This window comes from Bombus huntii, chromosome 13 (genome assembly GCF_024542735.1).
Source record: "Bombus huntii isolate Logan2020A chromosome 13, iyBomHunt1.1, whole genome shotgun sequence".
Lineage (NCBI taxonomy): Eukaryota > Metazoa > Arthropoda > Insecta > Hymenoptera > Apidae > Bombus > Bombus huntii.
The window spans coordinates 3,524,459-3,549,983 of record NC_066250.1 but is presented as its reverse complement, the minus strand read 5'-3'; the positions used below and the strand labels follow the sequence as shown (position 1 = coordinate 3,549,983).

The window sequence follows — 25,525 nt, the reverse complement described above, 5'->3', positions numbered from 1 at the left end:
CGTGCACAAACTTAATCCGTCCGATGCATGGAATGCAGAATGACGGAAACTGTCCTCCTGTGTATCCATCTCGAGAAATGGAGTCTCTTCGTGGAGCATCACTGCCGGAATACCAGAGACCAGACTTTACAGTCGGATATTTGTTTTTCCGGCCTGAATGCTGAACACTCCGGCGAATGAAGTATTCATAACGAAAGGGACGACGTATACCGAGGAAAAGAGAAGCGTTTCTTCCGCGAGAAAGTTAATTGGACGGAGTTGAAAGACGCCGAGGCCCGGCGCCCTTCTCCTATCGTTTCCTCGACACACCGAGCACACGATTAATTTTACCGACGTCTGTCGTTGCTCGACAACTTTAGATTAAGCCCGGTGGAACTTTCGAAAAGTCGACGACCGGGAAATTTATTCGCCGAACGACGAAGGGTGAAACGACGTATTAATATCGTATCGGTGACCGGAGCACGGAGGAAGCGTAACATTTTCGTATACCTCGGAGAAGTGAATCGTTGGCGTACGTTGGAAATCCGGGCGGATCGATCGTCACTGTAAAACATACTTTAAATCCGAAAATCATCGTCTACGTCTGCATCACGGAGTCGGATGGAAACGAGAAAATAGCCGAATTGAAATCGAAAAAAGGAAAGGGAGAGGCGTACAGCCGGCCAGATATTGGACAGATGTCACGTGGAATGTGCAAATGTACGAACGAACGTGAAGCAGAAACTGGAACGAGAATCAAGAACAGTGACGACACACACCAACGCGTACGCCCGTAATCTACCGTACAAGCCGCAACAACAGCGTGCACTCTTGACACGTACTAATACGTGCAACATCGTACAATCCCGTGGAGACGGAGCGCGCAATTACTGCGCTCGCAAGAAGCAATTATCAAAGCATTGAACGACGCGAAGAATCAGAGGAACCTTGTGTCGCGATTCGTTCCATTCCACCTTTGTGGTTTTTGCCGTTCGAACGGAACAAAGCGGAAGAGAAAGAGCAGAGAAAGAACCCATCGATCCCCGGAGTATCGCGGCGAGCGTGTCTATCGTGCGATAATTGATTGTTCCCGAACAAGAAAAGCACCGTACAATAATTCATCGAAAGCCATAACGCGTCATAAAAGCATACAGCAACTTCGATGAAACTAATTTAACTACTCTCTCTCCGTTAAATCCGCGGGCGAAATCCACGTTGCGTTTCTCGTTTCTCATTCGATCGACCTAAAGATCTCACCGCGTAACGGTGCCCGGTAGGTAGGTAGGTAGGTAGGTAGGTAGGTAGGTAGTTTGCGGTTCGTACTTATTTCGACTCGACTCGGCTCAGCTCGATTTCACCGTTCTATTCGTTATCGATCCCTGCGCTTGAAGACCGAGAAATTAAAGCACCCGCGGGGACTTCCGAATCCACACCGCGATTCCCTTCCATCGTACCATTCAATTATCGTATAACCGAAAAGCTAGCTGATTCTGGCAAGTCGCTTCGTGTACCGCTGCATCGTAAAATCCCGGGAAGGCGCGTTGTCGTTGACTTTATTCTTTCCGTCTTTGTCCCTTTTTATCCCCGCCGCATTTTTCCTACGCGGTATTTCTGTGTGGTTGTTTCCTTGCCGATCCGTACATACCTATACACGTAACGCGCGGTTCTCTTCGTCGTTCTCTGTCATTCTTTCTCAGTTCCGCCGCCCTCGCTTCCACCTAACCACCCTATATATCCGTGTATATGCACACGCACGCACGTTTAGTACGTACACGATCGTGCACCAGATTCCTGGCTTCCGTGTTTCCAAGATTCCGCCGCTGTTTATATACCGCACTCCGCCGCCATAGCTATATGTATATTTGCGGTCGATACTCGCGATAACACGGCAAACTATGTAAAAGGAAAAATTGTAAAAAGCTGTAGAAGCATGGAGTATGGTCGAGAGGGAAATTGAAAAACCGATTTTTATTTCGTTCGTGATTTCCTTTTTTGATAACCGCGCGCTCTGTGCACACAGAACCACGCGTTCCAATTACTAAATTCTCAAGTTGCTCGATGAGGAGGATATTAAGTATCGATTCGTATGCACGAGCGTTCTCCGCGGCCGCTCTCCTACGACCTCGCTATGGATTTTCTTCTGCATAGTTTAAAGGGCCGGCCCGTTAGATTGTTAAAACGCAATAAAAGTACCGAAGCTGTGCTTTATTCTCGCGCAATCCGGCCGGGGGAATTAACGGCGCAACTTTCGGCAGATCGTTGAACAGGAAACAAGCGTGTTTCCAAAAACACAACTCTGCCGGAGAAGTCATTAACGCGACTCAGGGCTGCGAATTGCGAGGCAAGAGAATCCCCGTCGTATAACGCTCTCTGGGACTTTTCAACTCCGTCCATAAATCGTTAGTCGAAAATTCATAGGATTTGTACAGGGGATTTGATTGCAATTTCGCCTCACCGTGTTGTCTCTATGAAGTGAAATTTATTTATTTATTTACTTATTTATATAGGAGAGAGATGTACATCGTTACACACGGATAAGCTGCGAACTAATTCCCGATAACACGAGATCGACGACGTGGTGTACAATGACAATTTACTTTTTCGTATACCAATTTTCCACTATTTTACTTACGAATGGGGCGCGATAGATTTTTATGCAAATTCGTATCTTTATGATTAAATTATTTAAATGAACGTCGATAGGAAACTGTTCTACCAAATATCACAAGAAGAACTATAATTTACGCATCTTACGTATTTCCTCGTATTACGCAATAAAAATCCGCCATCTATTTATAAATGTAATATCCAACATCGTTCTTTCGAATACATTAACTTGCCAGATCTCACGGCGTTAAATATCGTAGCGTAGTTAAACCAGTCGAATAACACAGGATAACCCACTAATCCAGAGACTGTGACGAAGACCAACTGAATTCTAGGGAGAACGATTCCAAGTCTACCACCGTACATCGTAACGTTTTTCCCCTCGAATAAAGGGAGATTTTGACCAGTACCCGCTTTGGAAACCAGTCGTTTACCCGAGCTCGATGTTCCCACTTTTCCCGGTACGAAGCAGTTTGCGACGGCCTGCATTATGCATTCCGTAACTTTAAAACGGTTCAACGTGCAACGATGCGGCTTTGCGCGCTTTAACAAATAATACCGCCGGTTACATTTCTGCAAACGTGTCCCGCGATACGCGTGCTCCATGAAATTTTAATACGATCTGACATATTAAGGGAACAAGCTTGCGAGTTTTCGCGAAACTATGATAACGAGACCGCCGTTAGTGGAACGTTTTATCATACATCGAGTTTAACCTAAGTACTTTTCGAACTGGAATTCTCTCGTTCGAATACGCTTACCGATCAACCTTCCTGGCATATTAAAAAACTTTTTCCCTTGGAATTCGACACGAGCCCCCTCGATCGGAATCTCGTCCGATTAGATATATTCTTTAATTAAAAAATTCCATCTGAGATCCAGATTCCGAGTCAATCTGCCACGTTAAATCCGTTTCTGATTCAGCCTTTAACAATCTGGCCGGTGATAGTCACGGTAATGCGCACTTTGGCGCACGAGGATAAACGCACAGGTTTTACGATCGAAAACGGAAAAGTTCGCTGCAAACGCTACAAAATTTTCTGCAAATCCCGCGAATATTATTCGCCTATGAATTTATAGCACGGTTCGAAAAATGATGTTACTCTGCTCGATTGTAGTTCGGTTTTTGTTCGTTTACTCGAATTTACTTTTACCTTGTCGCGGCAATCCGTACGTTTTATATATATATATAAAAAAAGAAAAGTAAACATTTGTTGATGCTTTTGGACGAATTTCGTCAAATTTGCTGGACTGTTACGAGATTAAGTCATCTGACGCGCGAACTAGATACAAAATCAAATATCCTCGTTCTTCTTTCCGTTGCGAGACGACGAAGCCAAGACAACGGCGATATCGCCTCGAATTAATAGCACCCTCGGGAATTTTAATTTTCTCCTTGACACGTTCGCCGGATCGACTTTCGTGGAGTTCTCGCGCCCGCGCGTTTCCACGCTCTACGCTCGCAAAACGACGTCGCGTACATTTTACAATATAATCGTGTGATCGTCGAGGATCTCTCGCGAAAGAGCCTGGTTCCGAGAGCAGAGCGAGAAAGAAGGGGAGACGAGAGAGCTGGGTGAAAAGAGAAGAGAAGAGGAGAGGAGAGGTCTGAGTGGACTGCCGTCGGCACTCGCCACGCTATAGTGGCACTCGCTTCCATCCCCTTTCGCGAGACCGACTGCTAGCCAGCGATCTCGTCTCGAGTGTCCCACGGAACTCGCAACACAGACGACGACGACGACGACGAGCTGTCGCTGTTCCCTGGCTCGCCCTCGCGCGCTCTTATCACCGGTGCTGGCCTCCGCGTCGCTTTAACCCGACCCATGCGGCGGAACTTGCTTTGACGCGCGATCGCCCAATAAAACGTCTCGCGAGAAGAATAACTCCGAGGCGAGTGTTCGCGCCACGTTCCATCGTGCCGCGTCGTTCTCAGAAACACGCCTAACGATGGAAAGAGAACTGGAAAAAGGCTTTCCGTGCAGCTACGAGATGCTTGGCAAACTGAATTCGACTACTGTTTCGAAAGACGCGTAACCAGGTAGCAGATTCGGACGAAATTTTTGTAGCTATCGCGTGAGAAAAACGATTCGAAGCACGAAATCTAAACCTTGGAGAGGAAGATAGAACAAGAATCTTGGGACTCGTTACGTTTGCTTCTGAATTAGACAAAACAATCCGTGCGATAAACATGTATTTTTATAAAGCACTGTCGCTTAACTCGAAGCTTTTTAGAATGAAAAGTATATGGAGGATTTCTATGTATACGATTTCAAACGTATAATCTACATGAAATATCAAAATTTGACGAACGATGGAGAATTTCCTAGGACTTTCGGTACGTGTGTGTGATCCATCTGAAATATCGGAATACTTGGCCGGTTTCGACAGGATGTCAAAATCATTATGCCACGATAAAATTGACGTTACAGGAACGATGTACATTATTCAAACGCACGAATCGCCAGTGGTAATATCTCGCGTTTCAAATCCATCATCTTGCCCCGTGATATCAAGTTTCATCTAAAATCGCCCGCCCATGCCATTCGCAAGAATATCGCTGAATTCGATCAAGAAGCGTCATTAGCGTTTGCTAATCGTAGAACGCTGCAAGCTCTATTTTCGATGTTCCATTTACGTCCCGAATGACAGCGTAATAGCGGTGCATACGCTGTTACAACATCCACCGATCGCGTTGGAAGTATACCACAGTGTTAACGCAGTATTTTCATCGTGAGTGACGGCGAGATGATCATTCGTTTCATCGCCAGCAGACACATCAGCGCTGCACGTTCAACGTCCGCCAAGGATGCGCATAAAGCAGCCAAGAGAATGAAATGCACAGCCTGCCTCGCGCTACTTTATGCGTCGTGTGTAATATGTAAATAACGCTGTATACTAACTAGGAATGTCTTCCGCTTTTCCCTCCTTACAGTACGCAATCGATGTTCTACATAGCAGCTACAATATACATCAGAAAGAATACGTGTCCGGTGACTGTTTCGACTTGACTAATGGCTCGGAAGAAAGGGAGAAACTAGCTTCAACTCGTATTTCTTTCTCTTCACTTATTACCGTCGCATCATCGAGGATGCTGCTGCAGCTACTGCCTACGCTTTTTCAGCCACTCACGAAACAAGCTTTTATTCGAGAGCAGCGAACGCTCCGGTTTATAAGTGGTATCAGAGTTTTTTATCGTGTCTACAGGAAGTCAGTTTAACCCTAGGAATAATTAGAACGATACTTAAGAATCATTATCTGGCATAAAATTTACGTAAAGATAGAGCGGTTGGTGAAACGAGTCAGACTCTTGTCGCAGGCAATTTCTATGCGCGTACCGTACGCGTTGTAATAAAACGTATCGAAATTTCATTGACAGTGTTACGATGCGTCGCTCGCCTGATTATATCGGTCAAATTTGAAACCGATCTGAAAATATGTATAGAAATTATACCCGATGATCACTAGAATAAAAAACGGTATCGTGGCATTACGACGAACGATATCTCGACAGTCTTAAAGTTGACGAACAAACACGCGTTTACCTTCGAATACTTAACGCTTATGAACGAAAGTGTGCGTCTTTTCACGTCTCTGAGTAGAATCACTCTCGATGTATATCCCCGGGACGCGGTAACTTCTGCAGACTGGCAAGATGCACGAGCGAATTCCCCGGTGATTCGCGTCAACTTTCGCAATTGAAATTGCAGGAGATTCGCGAGGGAGTAGGCCACGGCGGCGGCCAACGAGTTATCGTCGAAACGCAATAATCACGCTGTGGTAATTCATCGCGTTATTGTTTAACTGGCAAGTTGGCGAGCCCGCGAAAGCGGCTAAGAAATAGGAGGTCGCGCAGGCCGCCAGCAACTTTGCTCGTATAAGTGTCTGGCGAGTTACTCGCTAACTTCGAGGACACGGTAACAAGATAATGTACATGCTGTTCGCGTGACTCAAGATGCGCCGTTCTGTTCCGTATTACCGTGGCTAATTGAGTTACAACCCTAGTGTTCGTTGTTATTATTAATTATTATAGCGATTAATTAAGGGAACGAAGATGGGGCACCGATCGAACTCGCGTCAGGGTCGTGCGACCTGAACGAACCACGGCCTGCGAGCGCACGAAACGCTGTCGTATCGCGCACCAATTTACGACAAGGGGCGGAAAAATTGATCCGACGAAATTACGCTCGGTTAAAGGACAATCTCCTCTTTCGCGCGACCTAAGTATAATTATAGTTACATACATGCATAAGCGTAAATCCGATAGGGTGTCGAGAAACAAGTGGAGCGTACAGATTTGTCTGGTCGTAGGAGTTAACGTCGAAGTTCGGGGCTACGTTAACGAGGTAATATACAGGCCGTGCACGTCTATGGAACTGCAAGCCTGTAATTCGTATCACCGGCAAGCGTAGTGCAACGAGTAACTCGGTTACCAGGCTTGGTGTACGCGTTGCGCGCGAGCTGTTTTCCATGCCCGAAACTACGATCCGGTGTCGTTAACACCGGCACGAAGCACGAGACCGAACCGCCGGCTGTACGAATTTTGAGGCGACGTGACGGCCGCGCGCGAGAACTCGCTTGTAAATCAACGTCACCGGCCGATACGTATTTGGACGCGAAAGATTTTTCGAAACTGGCTATCGCGCGTTGAAACGCGAGGACAGGCGCAGGCTCGCGAAACGCGGAACTATCGGCCGTGACGACGTTAACGTTGAATTCTACGCTATCGCGTGTAAAACAACGCCGTGAACCAAAATCACGACACCGTGACTGATACTGTCGGTGGACGCACTTTGAGAACTAAAAGATGGAACGGAACGGAGGCCGAGCGGAACGTATCAAAGGCCGATCTGACTGGTAACATTACCGCAAACACCGCCACCCGATATCGCCAGTGGATCTATGGCCGCGAACTGGAACGGTTAATCACGCTGCTTCAGCTCCAGTTTAATATCGCGTTATATACATTGGCGCGCTTCAAGTTCTCGCGACGCGCAGCAAACCGTAGACGAACATCGGGAAATCCAATCGGACGGAATCGTGTACGGGGTCGGTGAAACGCGTCGACCGATAGGCGTTTCTATTAACGACCGCGAAAAGATATCGCAGCTGCAAATCAGATTTTCGTCGCAACGCATCGTTGAATAGCGGGATCGTGCGATGCATATCGTTCTGATGTTTGAAACCGCGTTACTCCGTGGCTGCCACGATACGAACGAACGGATCTAAAATTTCCATGGGAAAATCTACGAACAGAATTCCTGGATTAACACGCCACCGCTCCTCTCCTTGTCAGTCACGGTAGAACGACGCTGCCACGCGTTCTAAAGTTCGATGCAATACAAACCGGCAGAGTGGGAAACTTAGCCTCGGAACGAAGCTCCGCGATTCCATGTAACTCGACTTAGTTAGTTCGATAACATTCGCGATAACTACGGTATATCTGATTGCCGGATTTAACGTTGTTGGCCAATACTCGAGACTTTCCAGCCTCGTTCGATCCTCGATCCGGCAAATTCGTTCGTATCTATGCTAAACGCAAGCTGATTGCAACGTCTAGAATTCGTAGAGAAACTCGTTGATCAGGGACCGCTACAATAGCCGTAAGATTAATTTCCACCGTGTAAGATTGTGCAGAATTATTTGGTCAAACCGAACCACGTTATACAAGTTCGATTATAATCAACTTGTAGGCGATCTACGTTCGAAGTTCACGTTAAAACATAGTAAATCACGTTTGCCATCTTAAGAGGAACAATTTTTAAATAGAATATGTCCGCGTGGAAACTATCTTTACGTTTCAAACGAAATGTACACGTCCACGTCACCAATTCTAACAACGTTAATTACACAGACTGATATCGATGATATTAAATCGGCGCGACGACTATATTCGTTTCTTGCGAATTTATCGCTAATGTTCGAACGGCTCGTATCATCGAATTTATCGGATTACCCTATGCACCGACTCGAGACCGACTTTCTCGTTCGCTCTCTGAACAGAGGTACAAGAGGAGAAAAGATCGGTCGTTCGGCGGAGAAAAATTTACATGTCCGGTCGTATTCGTTTTTCGATAATAACCCGCGGTCGATGGCTGTCCCCGGCGACCCAGATTCATTTCGAGCTCTATACAGCGATGCGTATACACGGGGAGTCAAGTGCGATCGATTGCAGTGGCATAAGACGCTTTAACCTAAGTCGCCCAGCAAAAGTGTATGCATTTCAATAGAACGAAGCATCGTTGGTATGTGCCTAAGACGCCCCTAGCGCTCGACCTATATTCTTCCAGCGATTCTTTACGAGCCAAGAAGCAACGCCGCGTTGGCGAGCCAACCTATAGAACGTAACGCGTCTCCTAGCAATTGCCCGGTACAAAACCGCATCCAGCCAGGCTTCGACGTTGAACGAGTCTATTTTAACGCGGATGCTCTTAATTTCGATAGGCCGTGAACGTCGTGAAAGAACGTGCTTTCGATCTAGCGCGGATATTCACCAGGAATATACGTATAACTGCCGGTAACCATAACAACGGCTGTCTTTTGCGGCCAATCGATTCATTTTCAAATCCGTCACAGCGCACTGGTTCGATCTCCGAGATATTTCTGTCCTTTTCACGCTCGAAGCGTAACTCGGACTTGCTGTAAATCGGACGTATCGGCCGTGTAGAACGAACGAAAAGGAATCGATCGCCGCTCGGTTCCCCTTCGATTAATTAACGAAACGACATCACGATAAAGAAAAGTCGTTTCGTAGCAAGTTCTCGTCGAATCAAATTCAGCCGATTATCAGGCGAAAAGCAATTCCGCGGAACCAGGCAATGGAGCGGTTTGTTGTATTACCGTGAGAACTACCCCATTCGGCTGTGTCATGTATATAGGAGGAAAGAAAGAAGGAAGGATGGCGCAAGTGGGTTGCACGGCTTAAAAGTTTCTCGAAGGTTGGTGGGTGTTGGAGAAGGCTGCGGGTGGCGAAACTGCGCCGTACCACCGCGCGAAAATTTTGCGAAGTACGTGCTCCTCTACGCGGACAAAAGTAACGCCGGTGCAATTTCACAGCCGTCGCATCGCGGACACGAGGAAATGCGTCCTTTCGCCTAAATTCTAAAGAACCGCGACGCCTGTGCGCGTTTCTATTCGCGGCGAGAATCGAGGCCGCTTTTGGCCGGAACACGGGGCGAAACGACGAGAGATCGAACAGCGGTTTCCTTGCTGTCGTTCGTTTCATCGTTCCGTTGATGGACTCTTTTGATCACCGCGATCAAACAGTCCATCGAAAACAATTTCATCAATTTGCGGTGCTTTTCAATCTCGACAGCGATAAATACGGCAGCGCGTGACATCGGATTCGTCGGTGTCGAATTTTCCCATTTAAATTCCGAATCGGTGCGCGTTAAGCTGTTCGAGCGCATTAATTATCGCGCGACGGCCATAAAGTTGACGGACGCGATCGCGTGCTCGCGGTTCGCACTCCGTGTCGGACGAATGAAAAAGTCGGCGCGATGCTTGGCGGTCGCACGCGAGAACGCGACAGGAGAAAATGGAAATCGATAAGCAAACACGAGCCCGCCGCGATACAGAAGTTAATTCGATTAGACGAAGCGCGGGATACGGAATGGAAACGTGTTTTAGATGCCGGATAACAAGCTCGGGGAATGCATACGAAACGGCAGCTCTGCCAGCCGCTTGTTCGCGATGACCGTGCGAAATCCGCGACACGGCAACCAAACGTTTATACGACAAGCAAGGAAAAAGGCATTCCGCCATTCGATACCACTGGTCGCGTTCGTCGAATCGGATATGGATATCTCGTGGCCAGAGAACCGAGATCGATTTCAAATAAAGCGGAAAAGGTAGAGAGAGTCGCTATTATATTTAACTTTCGACTTTCCTCCCACGTTTGCCACGTGTATCCTCGATTTCACCGAGTCTCGTCGTAACCATCGATTCCAAAGGGTTTGTTGGAGCACAGCCTGGATGGGCACCGTGTTCCAAACGATTTTATTCGGCGATCTTGCGATACAAAAGTGCGCAAGGAAAACGGCGTCTCGCTAACCCTATGAATAAAAAAGTGGGAAATCTGGTCCCACGGAAGACCGTATATTCCGACAACATACTGCGGAAAGAAGACGGAAATATTCACTTTTACCGCGTACAAAGCTACAGCTGTCTGGATTACCGTAGCGGGTGGATATCGCGTACAGATGGGAGCAATTCTAAGAATAAAAAGCGAGAGGACAATGCGCGTATCGCTCGGAACACCTGCTTCTCGCATTCTAAAGGATACGCGTTCCAGATGAGAGAAAGAGATACGGTTGTCTCTCAACAAGGTTTCCGCGTAGTTTGCCAGAACCCTTGGCTTACCTTACCTACCCATCTACCTACCTACCTACCTACCTACCTACCTACCTTTCCCCCTCCCTCTCTGTTTCCCTTGCTCATTCGAGTTCGTTACAACGGTCGATGTAGCTGCCACCAGAGACCCCGTAAAATCATTCGACTTCGTTGCCAAGACGACCTACCATGTGTCGCGAAATTTTTAGAGGAGCCAACCACCATACACCATAGCCACGCGACGGTCGATCGAGCTTCCCTTCCGCTTCCTTCTTTTTTTTCCTCTCTCACTCTCTCTCTCTCTCTCTCTGTACTGTTCGCTTAGAGTGATTTTCGTAGGAATTTTTGCAGACTGGAATGGCGACGAAACGTTTAGAATAATTGAACGAAAGAGTAAAAGATTCAAGATGCGACACTGAAAATAAAGTAGATAATCGTGTCGTTTCTTTCGAAAATCGAAGACAACTGATTCTTTTAGTTAGTTAGAGTTCAATTACCGATTTGTGTAATGGTATTCGCGGATCAAAGCAACGATGGGAAGTTCAGAGTAACCGGAGTAAGAAATAAAATTCTCGAAAATGTCGATAACCGTGACCAAAGAAAGCAGAAAATCTTTTGGTTCCTGTCGCGGATCGGAAATAGCGAATTCTCGAATTAAATATTTAAAGTTCAATTTTCGATTTCCACGGGTATGTTCGCAGATCGGAACAGGAATGGTATACAATGGTATGCAAAAGCTTTCGGGTACATTAACATGTTTACGTAAATAAATTTTTCGCCCTGTGTTCGAGAGGCGATATTTCAAAGAATTTCAAATAATATCGCGTAACTATGTAACAAAGATTATTTGCCGTACTGTCTTCTTTTACTCGTCACGGACTCGTATCGAATATTAGTTAAAATATTTTTAGAAATATTCCTTTGAGGAAATATAGCAAAGGTAATGTAGCGAAAAGCTTGATTTAACTGAAACATTCTACATGCCGAATAAAGGTAAAAAAGATTTATTAACCCTTTGATCACGTAACGAAACGATATATAATTCAAAATGGAAGTTCGAAAAATAATCATCTCCAAGGTTCCCTACATTTTTAGCATCAGACGTAGAAAATACATACCGAAACAAATTCCAATAATTGCGTTTCGCAATGATAAAATTTATGGCATAATATTTATGACGCTATATTTCACAGGCTTTACGAATCTCTCTGCAGTTACGACACTGTTAAAAAACGTGATTCTATACGAACTTGATCAAACTTTTCAGACATCGACGCTTTGGCAGCCTGGCACAAATAACGTTCACCCGATTTCGCATCCTCGCCTATATCTCGACCAGATCACGTAATCTATTATATCCAAATCTAATCTAATCACGTAATCGTCAAAGAGCGATATCTTCTTGACAACGTCTTCGCAGAGATAATGATTCGGCGAGATAAATGTTCCCGAGATCAGGCTCCTCTCTCTCTCTCTCTCTCTCTCCTTTTCTCCTTATCTCTGGATCCAAAACGGTTAAAATCCACTTGGAAGAGTGAAAAGTTTGAAGTAATCGAGTGGAAGGATAAAACATAGGTGGAAGATTTTGTAACTACCGAAAGAGGGGAGAAAATCGGATCGATGGGACCGAGGCTGGAAAATGGCAAATTTCCTAACTATTTTAGATACTTGAGAGTTTAATGCGGAATATTACGAGACGTTGACGCTATATAGAACAATGAATACTTCATCGTAGGCTACAGTTTGGAAGTGAAAGTAGAGAACGAGTGGCTAGGTGGACGAGTTCGAATGGCCAACAAAGATAACAGATTACCGTGCTCCTCCGAGTAGGACGTTCTTAATTCATCTCAACGGCTACGATAGCGAAATAACAGCGCTATGTACCTGTGCCAGGAGTAGATCTTTGTTAAACTTTAAGTAAGGGGGGCTCGCGCGAATTTTATTTGACACCTGATGAATGTGCTCGTGCCACGAGAAGGTAATGAGAATTCCTAGATCGTGCCGCGAGTCAAGTATGAAGCATCGCTAGTACGTATAATGAAACAGAAAGAAGCGTAGAAACGATAGACGCGGAGAATCGTCGTTTCGGGTATCGTGGAAACGAGCGTTTTCGAGAGAAACAAAATAGGTCGCGAAACTTTAGAAACTTCCCTCGACCAGATGCGACGTTACAGATAAGAAAATCACGAAACTCGAAGAACGCTATCCCTACATGCTGTTTCAAGAAGCAATCGTCGAGATAAGACAAAAAAATGAGTATAATGTGGGTACAGTAGATACATCGCAGAAGCTCGATACAAATCAGACGCATGTTCGCTAGTTCTATGATTAAAAAAGGAAATAAATCGGCCGAGTGATTATAATAAAATACGTCAATTTCGTCAGAGTTCTTGAAGTAGTCGCAGACAAGGAAAAAGGAAAAAGGACATGTGGCGTTTACGCAACTGTCGGTCTTTAATGGGTTAAGATCGTTTTGCTTGTGTTCAACGGTAACTACACACGTAGCCGAAGTTTATTCCCAAGTTTTTGAAGCGCTCTGTAAACGCGTCCTTGTACGTACCTAAGTGTCCAATTCCCAAAGACAAAGTAAAATAATTTACATTACGAAACTGCTGGTTTTCGAACCGATGAGACGGACTACGACGACGAAGATAAATACGGCGAATGCGTTCGTACAGAGGTGCAACAGCGCGAGAAAAGCGAATAAGCGCGAATAAAATGCATCAAATAATAGTTCCGTTGAACGATGAATAATGCATGGTAGAATTCTGAGACGATAGAAGACTCGAATACGACTTGGAACTCGTTGCAACGGTAATTGATTCGTTACGAGCCCGTAAACGTTGCATGAATGAAAACTAATATCTATAAAACAAGAGGAAACAGAAGCTTATCTGTGAAGCGCGACTGATACAACGAGAGAACCATTGAAAAGAATCGCGATACGTATTTCCTGTAGCAGAGTTACAGTAGGCAGGGAGTAGAGAAGTGGAGCGCGCGAACGAAATCAACCGACTGCTTATCCGCTTCGAGTTCGCTTTCGAGTATCGAAAATGAACTTGAACGGTACTTTAGCGTTCAAGTATGATACGCGTTTCTGCTCGATGAGCTCAACATCATAGTGCCATAGACAGAGGTGAAAATGCGTATTCATTGGACGTGATAGCGCGAGCTTCGATCGGCCCGATTTCTAAAAGGGGATTCCATTGAGCACGCGACGCGAAAAGCGATCAACGATCGCGAATCCGTTGCGACGCGCGTTCTTTTTTCGCCTCTGTGAAACGATGGAACAAACCGCGAAAGCAGCGAACCATCTCTTCCTCGCAGCCATTGAAAAAGCCGCCTAGCGAAACACGGCAACCGAAATATCGTACACAGCATATTTTTTCCGCAGCTTCCGCTAAACATTTCCACGGCGTTTAAACGAGAGACTATCGCCGCGGCTGTTGCCGGGCCGAGGGAAACCGCAGCAGACTGCTGCTCTTTTCTTTTTTTCTTATTTCTTTCTTTTTTTTGGCGAAAATTCTCCAAATCAGACGCGATGCTATGAAAGGCCGGGCTTTTAACCGGCGCCTGGTTCGTGCAAATACAGAAACGGAACGTTGCGCGGCTTCCATTTACGGACAGAGAGCCACGGAGAGAAAGCGTCGAAGCTGCACGACGACGATTCGATCGTTTTGGAAATCGCGATAGAATTGCGATCGGACCGGCTCGGCACGAACAGCAATTATACGAGCCGGCGCGACGCGACGCTAGAAGGTAAAATCGGTATCGAGTACGTGAGCAGCGCTTTTATGGGATGCTCTCCTCGAACCGTCACGATCGTAAATGAGATTCGACGAGCACAGTCGCCGATAGTTACCCCCGTTTCCGTCGATCTTCACGCACGAATGCACCGACGAACCCTGCCGAGGAAATGGAAGAGGGTATACGCCAGGGTGATTCCGACTGCACGGACCGGAGATACGATTGGAAAGGGCAGGGAAGGGGACGACGACGACGACGACGGCGGCGAATTACGAGTAAAACCGGCTGCGAGGTAGAAGTAGACGAGAGAAACTCGACGACGATCGAGAAGGCCAAGCTGCGAGAGAAAGAGAGGAAAGGCGAGGAGCCGTGAAAGAAGAAGACGCGGAGGATACGTTAAAACACAGTAGTTCGTAAGGTAGAGGAACTGATAGATCGAGTGGAAGCGAGACGGCGAGCAACAGGAAAGGAAAACAAAGAGACAAAGATAAAAGAGGAAAGAACAGAGAGGAGTTTCCCGATCCTCTTTCTCGTCGTTGAGAAATTCAACCATCTGGCGTTGTATCGTGGTTCCCCTACGGTGATGTTACATCGTCGTCGTTCAGACTGGAATACTCGGTGGCGCCTACCCCACGAGGTCTCCGACAGTAGCGAAAACAAACAACTTCTGGCTGTGTAATCGGTGCAAAGAGAACGAGGCTAACAAAAGAGGAATCGCGTTTCAAGATATACCGGTTTCTCTAACGATATTTTCTTACGACACGTCCGACTCGATTCCTCCGACTCGGTCGTGTCACAGCCTTGAATCGCTCCAAAAACGGAATATCCGTGACGTTTACCGGTTAAGAACGAAAGTGGCATCGATTCTCCCTCTCCCCGATCTCTTGAATGAATCGAGACTCAACCATGGCACAGATACCACGCACTTACTCAGCGTGCCGCACGTGCCTGTTGTGCATACGTAATGCGTATTGACACGTCGAGTGACAGCACGCGGACCGAGTCACGCTGCGAGCCACTCGTCGAATCGATACACCGAGGACGCGTTAGGGGGCCGATCGTCTCTTCGAATTCGGCAGAAAGTCGGATATCGAATGGAACGTGCAACGATGATAAAAAGAAAGAAGGTAAAGAAGAGGACGAAAAGTTGAGAATAAAAGAAGAAGAGACTATAGAGTTGAACTTACCGGCGATGGCAACGAACAGGAAGAATATCCACATATCCATGAGTATGCCGGCGAGGCGTAGCTGGAAGTTGTTGGCTGCGTACGCGAGCTTGTCCATCACGCTCCGGGATTCATAGTCGCATGTCGTTGATCAGGTACGTAGTTTCTCTGGTTTGGATTCACGGTCGATTCGTCGAATCGTCGCACGGAATAGCACCCACTGTCCGCGTATTCCACACTACCGGCGGGGTAAGGGAGGGAAAAGTTGATGAAACACCCGAGACCCGCGGCGGTCTCGTGTCGCGTCGCCTCACCAGCGCGGAACGTGTCCTGGCACTGTCCTTCGACTTCCTACGAATCTCCCACGGAGCAGGCTCGCATCGTACGAGCGTCGTATTCGCGGAGGAGGAGAGAGGCGAGCCGCGGCTGATTCGAGCCGAGGAGGCTGCCAACTGGGCAGACGGTTCGTAACGCGTATCTTTAGGAGAACGACGATGTGATACGATGAGATGCGACGAGATGCGCGAGGCCTTTGGCTCTCGCACGCGTGTCCTCCTCTCTCGTGCCTGTGTTACGCTTTCGTGTGCGTGCGTGTACGTATCATACGCGTAGTCCGTTCGAGTGCAGTCACGGCGAGAATAGATCGGCCGGTCCTCCGGCTGGCGTCCCTTCCGGACGACGCTCGGCACGAGTCTCGCACGAGCGGAGATTACGCGTTCGAGACACGAAAGACACGAATCTGTACCGAGAGTCGCCGCTTCCGAGTGACGGCGTGCACGAGTACGGGGCGACCGTCGTCGTGTGCTCTCACCACCGCGTTGCCCGGAGTATTGACCGACTCGGCTCGGCTCGGCTCGGCTCGACACACGGTGCGCCGCTCTGCGGCCCAGACCAGACGCGGAGAGATGCGGAGGGGGCGCCTGCCCTCTACAGACTACCATACAACTACAGCCGATCCTACTGTTGCTGCGCGCGCACTTTAGCTCGTACGCTCGCGGCTCCGTCGAACCAGCTATACATACGCTCCATGCCAATTCAACCATTCGATGGGCCTTGGACGTCTTTTTTCCCCTTTTTTACCCTCCGTCGAGAGACCTGTCGTATTTCTTCGACAACGCACCGCGTTCCACGAGTAAACAAACGACCAGACCCACTCGTTCGCCTCGTTTACGAAGCTCCTTCTTACTGCGAAATCGTTCACTCGGCGAATCGGAGACGCGCGGCTCGCGGCACCGGTTATATACGGCGAGACGTTTCTCTCGATAAGCTAACGAGTCGCGTAAACCGTATCGATGCCACGAATCCAGTAAAACCGTTCGTTCCCCTTCGACGAGCAACGAAACGCTGCCACGAGTTCTGATATTCGTTCGCGGAAGCGTTTTTCCCTCTCAACGCGATAAGTATCGATGTAAAAATACGCATGCTTATCGCAGGCGGATAAGAAACGTGTAACGCGACAAACAAGTTGCAGCGTGACGGACGATTGCATAAACAAAGACAAAGCGGTTGCACGGAACCTGTTTACTAGCAACGAGAGATCCCGCGATATTCCCGATAACGCGTTATCGTACGGAGCGGTATCGTTTGTACGAAAAAAGGAAGATTCGTCGGTGCTGACGCAACGACGCGTTACGCCAGTGCTTTCGTTAAACTGGCGACTCGCGTAATAAAAATAAACGTACGACTGGAATATAAGCTGTCGGAGGAAAGGAGACAACGAATCGGTTAAACGTTAAGACGAAAGATAAAGGAAATTACGAGAGTAAAATCGAGAGACGCTCGACGCAACGTCGTTACGTTTCGAGTCTCTTACGCTCTCGGTATGTACTTTACGGCGCGCTTTCGCGTTTTCTACGGAACAACGACTCAGCGGCTCGGATTGCCAGCACACAGGCTCGTTTCCGCGAAAGAACACGAAGAATACGAGAAGCGATGGTCCTCGAACGGTTGGCATAGGCAAATCCAGTGATACGGACTGTAAACGTCTGCCGGTAGTTTTATTCGACGATCGATACTCGATACTGGCTTGTCTACCGTAGAGCGATTCAATCTCGAGAACAACTCGACGCCTTCCGGACTTAAGAAAGAGATCTATAGGTCGGATAAGCATCCGAACCGAGATCAAGCGGGTTATTCCACGTGGAATAAAGTTCCACGTGAAAGGAAAAACACGACCCGGAATGTTCGACTCCTGAACACCAAGCTTCCTGGTCATTTTCTAAGATGGTATTCCAACCCAAAAGAACGGGCACAAAGGGAATCGGTTCTGATTTTATCTTCCTGCAACTATCGAACCGTGAGTTGCTGCCCCCGCGACAATGGCGTCGAGTCGTAGTTAGTCGCACGCGACCTCACCGAACCGAACCTAACAACCAGCCTCGAAACGCACAGCGGGGTGCTTTTGTTTAACCGAGGCGTTTATTAATCAATTGTATATCCCCCGGTCGAAAGCATTGCGCATTTGACGGTCAAATGCTTTTTTTCTGCCTCCCAACGGAGGCAGCCCACTCGGGTCGCATCCTTTGATCTGTTTAGGGGGAACGTCTTGTAACGAGCAGCTCGGAAATTTGAAGAGACGCAATATCTACGTACAATGTAATTTGCTGTACACGGCCAATGAAACGAGACACGGCACTCTAACACTGTGCTTCCAATTACACCGAACTCGACGATATTACCCGTTGCACGTACTTGACGAATCGGACGAGTTTCTGCGAGAAGATCTCCAACACGATGCTGGCTATTCTCCTATTACCTGGTTAGCCGGTTGCCTCTGTCACCTAAAATTTCATTGCAAGCGCTTTTGTGTAAAACGATAAACGTACAATACGTTGCTTTATAAAAAGTATTTGATACGCTCTCGGATATTATAGCGTTTCAATTAGAACATCTCTAAAGTGTAGCGTAAATTGAATGCATTTTATCGTTGTTATTTTCTACTTGTTTCAGTATAAATCTACTATTTCAATTGCAACGTGTGTGTGTGTGTGTGTGTATATTGGATCATCTAGTAATTGGCGCAGTTTTTCTAAGAATTTAAAACAACGGGAGTTGTTACTATCGGAGCTTTGAAGCACTCGAATGAAAAATTTAATAGGAAAGCATACTGAATTATAAAGAGTTCAGGAAAATCCATCTCTGATCGTCTCTTATCCGGTATTTTCATCTAAATATACGAAAACCAACGACTGCGCTATATTATAAGACAACCCGCTACGTTATAATCGTTAAAGTAGCAAACAAAGTTAAACTTTGTTAATAGAATAGATGTTCTAATACATATCGATGTAGCGATGGATGGTCTTATCGACAGCGACATGTATCAAACTAGTATAACGAAACACGAATAGTTAGCACACTTCGGGATGCTGCGATTTACGTTAACGAAATTACTCTATGTTATTTTACAAATTTTCGTATTTGACGATACGCTTCTAGCGAACGCATAAATAATTAACAAACGAGGTGGCCGCGTAAACGAAACTAACGCGTCAATTATGAATACAGACGCGATATCAAAGGAATCCTCGAGCGTAAATTATTCTGTACGATAACTCATGGTCGCACGATGCGAATATACGCAATATCATGGTGAACGAAATAACTGTACGCAGTCGGGAAATTATCATCGACGCATAAAAGTTAACGCGCGGATTGAAACGACGTAATCGGCGTTAATTAAAGCGATCCAACGGCGGTGAGTGTTTTTGAAAGCGCTTAATAGGAGAAGACGACATCGCGTCGCGTCGTTTCGAAAGCAAATCTCGAGATTTCCGTTGTACTACGCGGGAACAATTCGAAGCATTAAGTCCTCTTAAATCGTAGAAAATGGCGTGAGTTTCGGATAATTCCAAGGTAGGGCCAATTTCAAGCAAAATCGTCGCGTCTGTCCGCGTAATTAAACTTCTTCCCTTCGGTGTTCGACTCTTCCGACAATAAATCCATTTCATCGACGAAGGTGAATTGCTCTTTCATTCGTTCCATCTTAACGAACGTTTATCCCTATTGATTTCAGGTCATAAAATTGATAGGCCAGGCGATTCCTTTTTATTGATTTTTCCTTTTTTTTTTTCGTAAACGCGTGTCCATAATTTATTATCAATTGTATACTCCATACAGTGACCTGCACAAGTAGTGACACGCACGATTAACACACACGCATTCTCATCCATACGTTCGTTCAACAAAGAAAATACACATACGCCCACGCTCTGTATACACATACAGAGAATACACGTATATCACATGTACGCGTATGTAGCATACATACATATTTTTCTTTTTACATATATAATTGTATTTGTGTCGACATCGCTCGTATATAACTATCGTTAAGGAGGAATACTCATTCTTTATTTTTTGTTCAAAATATATATATACTTTTTTTTCTTTTTTTTTCGTCGCTATCTAAGGACAAGAACGGCGGAAACGATCGTACTTCATCTTAAACCTATAACTCTCTTATTACGTGTAGTTCATTGTTTCCTGTGTGCCATTATACGGTACCTCTTTTTTCTTTTTTTCCATTAAAAAAATTAATAATAAGTAGCTATGCTGACGTGCGGTATTTGAATGTAGTGACTAGCAAACACTGGGAGGAAACGAGAACGAAGTCAGGGACTTTCCCAAAATTTTCCTCCGTTCGTTTGTATAACAGTAATTTAATTAAACGATATCGTTGCTTGTTTCCTTCTGTAAAGAACATTCGCCTGTGTTTCTCTTTTTCGATGCGTCTCCCAATTTTGCCAACGTTGAAAATTCGAAATTCTCGCCTTTTCCATTGACAGACGAAAGAAAAACGTCGTTCCAACTGACTTCGATGGCTCGCACAACCACAGCATTCGCTACGTCTTGCGATTTCTCCACCTCAGTATCACAATGATTCAACGTATTGACTATTTCATAATTAATCCTCTTGACTCTTCCCTTTTTAAATGACCTAAAAGTTTGCACGCTAACGTCACGAGTTTTGCGTTTACAGATTTCCCTTGTTCAACGTTGCACGATATTCGCTGCATGTTATAATTCAATTTGATATACGACATCGTGCTTGTTTTTAATTGTCGTACACGTTGCATACGAAACAATAGGAGAGTTTCTATTTTCATCTGCTCAATCACGATCCTCTTTCATGGACGGCGATAAAAAACGTAGCGCTTTTCAGATTATTACAACATGCGAGGAACGCTAAATCCTGAGTCTAAAAAATGTTCACAATATGCACGTATTTATACAGTTTTTTTTTTCCCTCGTTTCGTTTGTTTCCTTTTTCAGCTTCGAAATAACAACGACAATCGCTGTTTGAATCTTTCGATATAGAGTCTGATTCTTAACGTATAAATCTTTTTATTCGCGTAATCTAATATAATCCATTGATAGAAACAGCGTTTACGAAACGAAATAATAATTTTATATCAGCTAAAAACCAGCGAGGCATCGAACCATCGCGTTCGATTAATTTTAATTGGATCTACACGATGTTCCTCTGTAATGACTGTTTTGTGACGTAGAAATTTCCAATCGATCGACCGAGATGGATGGTCCACGTTTATTCGCGATGTAACTACTAAATCTACTATCAAATGAACGGGCTTTAAACGAAGCGGTGATTCGTTTCACCTTGTGGGAGAAATGCACATGTATAACCCGTATTATATCACGCGAACAATACGTACGCGTGCAATAAAGAAATCAATTCGGTTGCCCACACGTTCGATGAATTTCGTGAATGCATAATAGTAACGTACGATCGCTTACAATTTGCAAATTTTATGCAAAACGATACGATTCGCGGTTATATTTCATACCGAAACTGTAACGGAATCATAAGTTTAGAGTGTCGTATAAACGTTTCGGTAAAATTTGTACAATCGTTTACTCGTGCAGTGCAGTTTTTAACTACGCATTGAGCTTTCTCCGAATCTAAGAGAATAGATTAGCTAAAATAACGCTCTTAATTTATGAACCTCTCATTGGCAAACGAAAGTATCGATAGAGCAAAATACATACGTTGTTTCTCAGTTCTTTTTAATTTTCTCTAATACTTCGTTGCACTTTGAAGAACGACGCCTATGTAAAATTTTCTTTAACGAAGAATACTATCAGACCTATTCTGATCCGACGTTCGACTGGTCACAAAATACAACAACCATCTCTTTTGTATCGTTAGAGAATGTCGAAGTGGATTTTCTACATTACGGCAACTACCCCACATTCCTTCGTTAACCTTCATCGTTTATAATACAAATTATTCTTATCTCAAGGCAAATATGTTTCACTGTTAGAATTAATCGGTGACGCCAAGATATTTGTGCACATCTTGTGCGTACGTATCGTAATATATTACTGCTGAGTTTCACACCGTTCCTACGTATAGGAGAAGCACTTTGTGCGTACACCAAAATATAATACTGGAATCGAATTTCGATAAGTAAAACGAATATTACATTTTCAAGGGTTGTGTCGCAATCATAAAGACAATCGAAGCAGAGTACTTCGTTGAAGTTTCTTAAAGAACGTCTAAAGCAATTAAACCGCCTTTTCGTTTTGTGTTTCCACAGCGCCATGTACTCTACAAACAACGCGTACTTATCTTTAACATATAGCGAAGAATTAAATATTCATTGTGCTACGAATATATTTTATTTTGCGAACCGTGAACTGAACCTTTCAACGAACAAAAAAAAAAAAAAAAAAAAAATTAACATTGCAAATGAATACTTAGTGTTATCGTACACCAACGGAAGATAATCGAACGAGAAAGTTTCATTCACGTTGTAACGTCCTCGTTGATAATCTTATCATTAACGAATACCGTACGAGTACCGTATCGAGTACGTAGAAGATGTAAGACGAATATTATGCACGATATAGACTGCAACGTTCGAGTCTGTATAAGCACGAAAAATAATTCACTGTTTGGTATTTGCATTCACATGTAACGTTAAATTTCACTTACACACGCAATTGGAGCGCTTCTTAAATGTACGCATTCCTTTTTCACATTTAAATACTAAAGTAGGCCATGGCATTATTTTCTTAAATATATGTAAGAAGGTCTGACATAGTCAAAGTTCGCGTATTGCACTTGATAGAGTGACGAACGTTCGAAACTAAATTAATCGATAGAAAAAAAGAAATTCTCGTGACATTAGACAAGTTTTGCTTGCATTACAAAAGCAATATGTATATTGCTCATTGTATATCTTTCTTTTTAATAATATACTATGTTTCTCAACTTCAATTAGCTAAACACAATACTTTGCGTTGTATATATTTACTTGAATACTTAAACACGATAAATATTTTATATCAGACCTCTATAAATATCAAAGCCAATAATCTAATAGCGAAGGCAATACTGCCTTACGTTGAATATTTCATTCTTGATTCAGAATATTTATTAGATATTCATTAGGTTCCAAATACCTAATGGTATATTTACCGAAGAAAGAGAAACTTATTGTTAAAGAATTCACTTTTCCGAATATTATTTACATCGCTACAAAAAGACAATGACTGAAAATATACTAAAAATCTGTACGTGAATTCAATGAAACAAATATAATAGGAAAGACTCGAGCAAACAATAAACTGTCAAGAAATACATACATCATCATACACGTAAATAAAAGGTCATTTAACCTAAATAAATAAATAAACACGCTTGAAGCTATAATTTCTTTTACCGCTGTCTAAAATAGGAGCTGAGTCAATATATGAAACTATTATAGTCATTTCATGACATGATCTTATTACGTGAAGAAGTAAAAAGATTTCTATAGAATTATGCATTGTGCAATAAAAAACGCTCAATTCCATAGTGTTTTGTCAATGGTAAAAAATTGATGTATACACGCGTACTGAGACGTGGTCTCATATTATCATAATGATGAACAGTCGATAACTCCGACAAATTTTTTCGGTCTTTTAAGTCTTAAACTGATACTGAATTGATTTTTTAAAAAATCTAATTGCGTCTCCGAGACATATAGTATCGTTTTTTTTTTTCTTTTTCGATCGATGCATCTCTTATCCTTACTATTCTGTACACTTATGTTACAAAGGTGGGATCGATGCTTATTAATATTATGAACTCATACGTGAATCGGCGCAAAAAGAAAAATGTACGAATCACATGTACCTATATACGATGGAGGACAGAAGACCCATTTTTTCGTCTTCTTTTTTTTGTTTTTTGGCAGGTGCGTTTCACTTTTTATGACAAAAAGTGACCCTTTAAAAAGGTAATTCGTAACCATTACACAGCCCCAATACTCACTCAATATTTTTAGGGCTTTATAAAAGATTACATTTTCCTGAACGTCTTCGTTTCCTCCGATTCTTTTCCAACTCAGCTGGAGGTTGATTTCTGATGATACGAACAACCTAGAAGAAAATTATTCAAATCCCTTAGCTACTTTCATCCATGTGCAACTACATATACGATAATCTTCCTGCTTCTTCTTTTATCTATTTTTATGGTCCCCTACCTCATGGAATGCTGCATCTACATTTAATGGTGGGTCTTTGGCAGAAGTTTCGATATAAGGTATATTCAAGCGATGAGCCAACTCCCTTCCCTGTTCTTCTGTAACTTTTCTCAAATGTACCAAATCGACCTTATTGGCTACCAGAAGCATAGGGTATACGTCTCTGTCCTTTACCCTAAGTATTTGGGTATAAAAATTCATGATATTCTCATAAGATTGTTTATCAGTCACAGAGTATACTAATAAAAACCCATCACCCTTGCGCATGTATTGTTCTCGCATGGCACTGAATTCTTCTTGACCAGCTGTATCTAACACTGTTAGGTACAAATAAACTTTTGTACACACAAGAGTGCATTGTAGGCCTAATGCGATACACTAAGCATAACACAAAAATAGCAGATAGCAGAATTAAATGCGACAAAGCAACTAAATTCAACTCACCATCTAGGATGCACCATTGTTTGTCTACCTCTGTATGTTGAATGTAGCTATCCTCGATGGTAGGATCATAGTCAGTGACAAATAATTTTTGAAAGAATTGTATGGTGAGTGCACTCTTTCCAACACCTCCATCACCAACCACGACCAATTTGAAGGTCATAAGGTTGTCATTATTAGGGGGTCGTGTCATACCGCCTCTTGTTCTCCCGCCCCCTCCCCCGCTGCCCTGCCTTCTTCTGCCTATCCTGTCAACTCTTCTAATGTATTCTTAGCAGCACGTCTGCTCGTGAATTGTCAAGTCTCACTCTCCGACTAGAGTACCCTGAAACGGTTAACTTACATCGAACCGATGAAATTCACAACGTGTTGCTTCTTAATATTCAACAGCTTTTGTTGTAATAGTTTTGTTTACATGAACACGAGAACTAAGAAAGCTATCCTAGAGAGGTCGCGATGTAACGGGTGTGTCAATTATACTTAATAGGACAAAATTAGATGAGAAGTTCCCAGGGTTTGATTAGGAGTTTACAGATTGTACTGTGACAGTTGAATTGTCGCAATGTAGTCTATATTTGAATGAAATAAGTACATACCTTACATGATCTGCCACTCCTGTTTCACGTTCTCCCAGCTGTCAATCTGCGTTACTGTGCGCAACATTCGTTTCAATGTGGAAAGTATGTTTGTGTAAGCTTTAACGTAGTAGCGTATACAATAGGTCTTGTATACTTTTATGACCATGCGCGGAAATATAACTACCCT

General features: G+C 44.3%; 2 protein-coding genes across 4 annotated transcripts in view; both read right to left on the bottom strand.

The window, feature by feature from the left end:
• The window catches only part of LOC126872447 (transmembrane protein 132C), an 80,661-nt gene extending 63,384 nt beyond the window's left edge, over positions 1-17,277 (bottom strand). The window contains exon 1 of one of the 3 annotated variants that reach the window (XM_050632407.1): positions 15,849-17,277. In XM_050632407.1, coding sequence (XP_050488364.1) covers positions 15,849-15,945 — 97 coding nt within the window. In that variant the 5' untranslated portion in view covers positions 15,946-17,277. The remainder of the gene's footprint in view (positions 1-15,848) is intronic. The other 2 variants (XM_050632405.1, XM_050632406.1) reach the window with 2 other exon arrangements.
• A 2,580-nt stretch (positions 17,278-19,857) lies between these two features.
• LOC126872452 (ras-related protein M-Ras-like) lies at positions 19,858-25,513 on the bottom strand. The gene is made up of 4 exons (XM_050632415.1): positions 25,357-25,513; positions 24,764-25,085; positions 24,320-24,636; positions 19,858-24,215 (listed from the first exon to the last, which is right to left on the bottom strand). The coding sequence occupies exons 2-4, from the start codon at positions 24,951-24,953 to the stop codon at positions 24,126-24,128; spliced, it is 597 nt and encodes a 198-aa protein (XP_050488372.1). The 5' UTR covers positions 24,954-25,085; positions 25,357-25,513; the 3' UTR covers positions 19,858-24,125.
• Between the last annotated feature and the right edge of the window lie 12 nt (positions 25,514-25,525).

Excerpts from the sequence above, each read along its gene's own strand:
- LOC126872452 (XM_050632415.1), bottom strand. The coding sequence starts at position 24,953 with ATGACACGACCCCCTAATAATGACAACCTTATGACCTTCAAATTGGTC. Across the intron at positions 24,637-24,763 it reads ACAATGGTGCATCCTAGATG|TGTTAGATACAGCTGGTCAA; the intron begins GTGAGTTGAATT and ends TGTACCTAACAG. Across the intron at positions 24,216-24,319 it reads TAGATGCAGCATTCCATGAG|GTTGTTCGTATCATCAGAAA; the intron begins GTAGGGGACCAT and ends ATTTTCTTCTAG.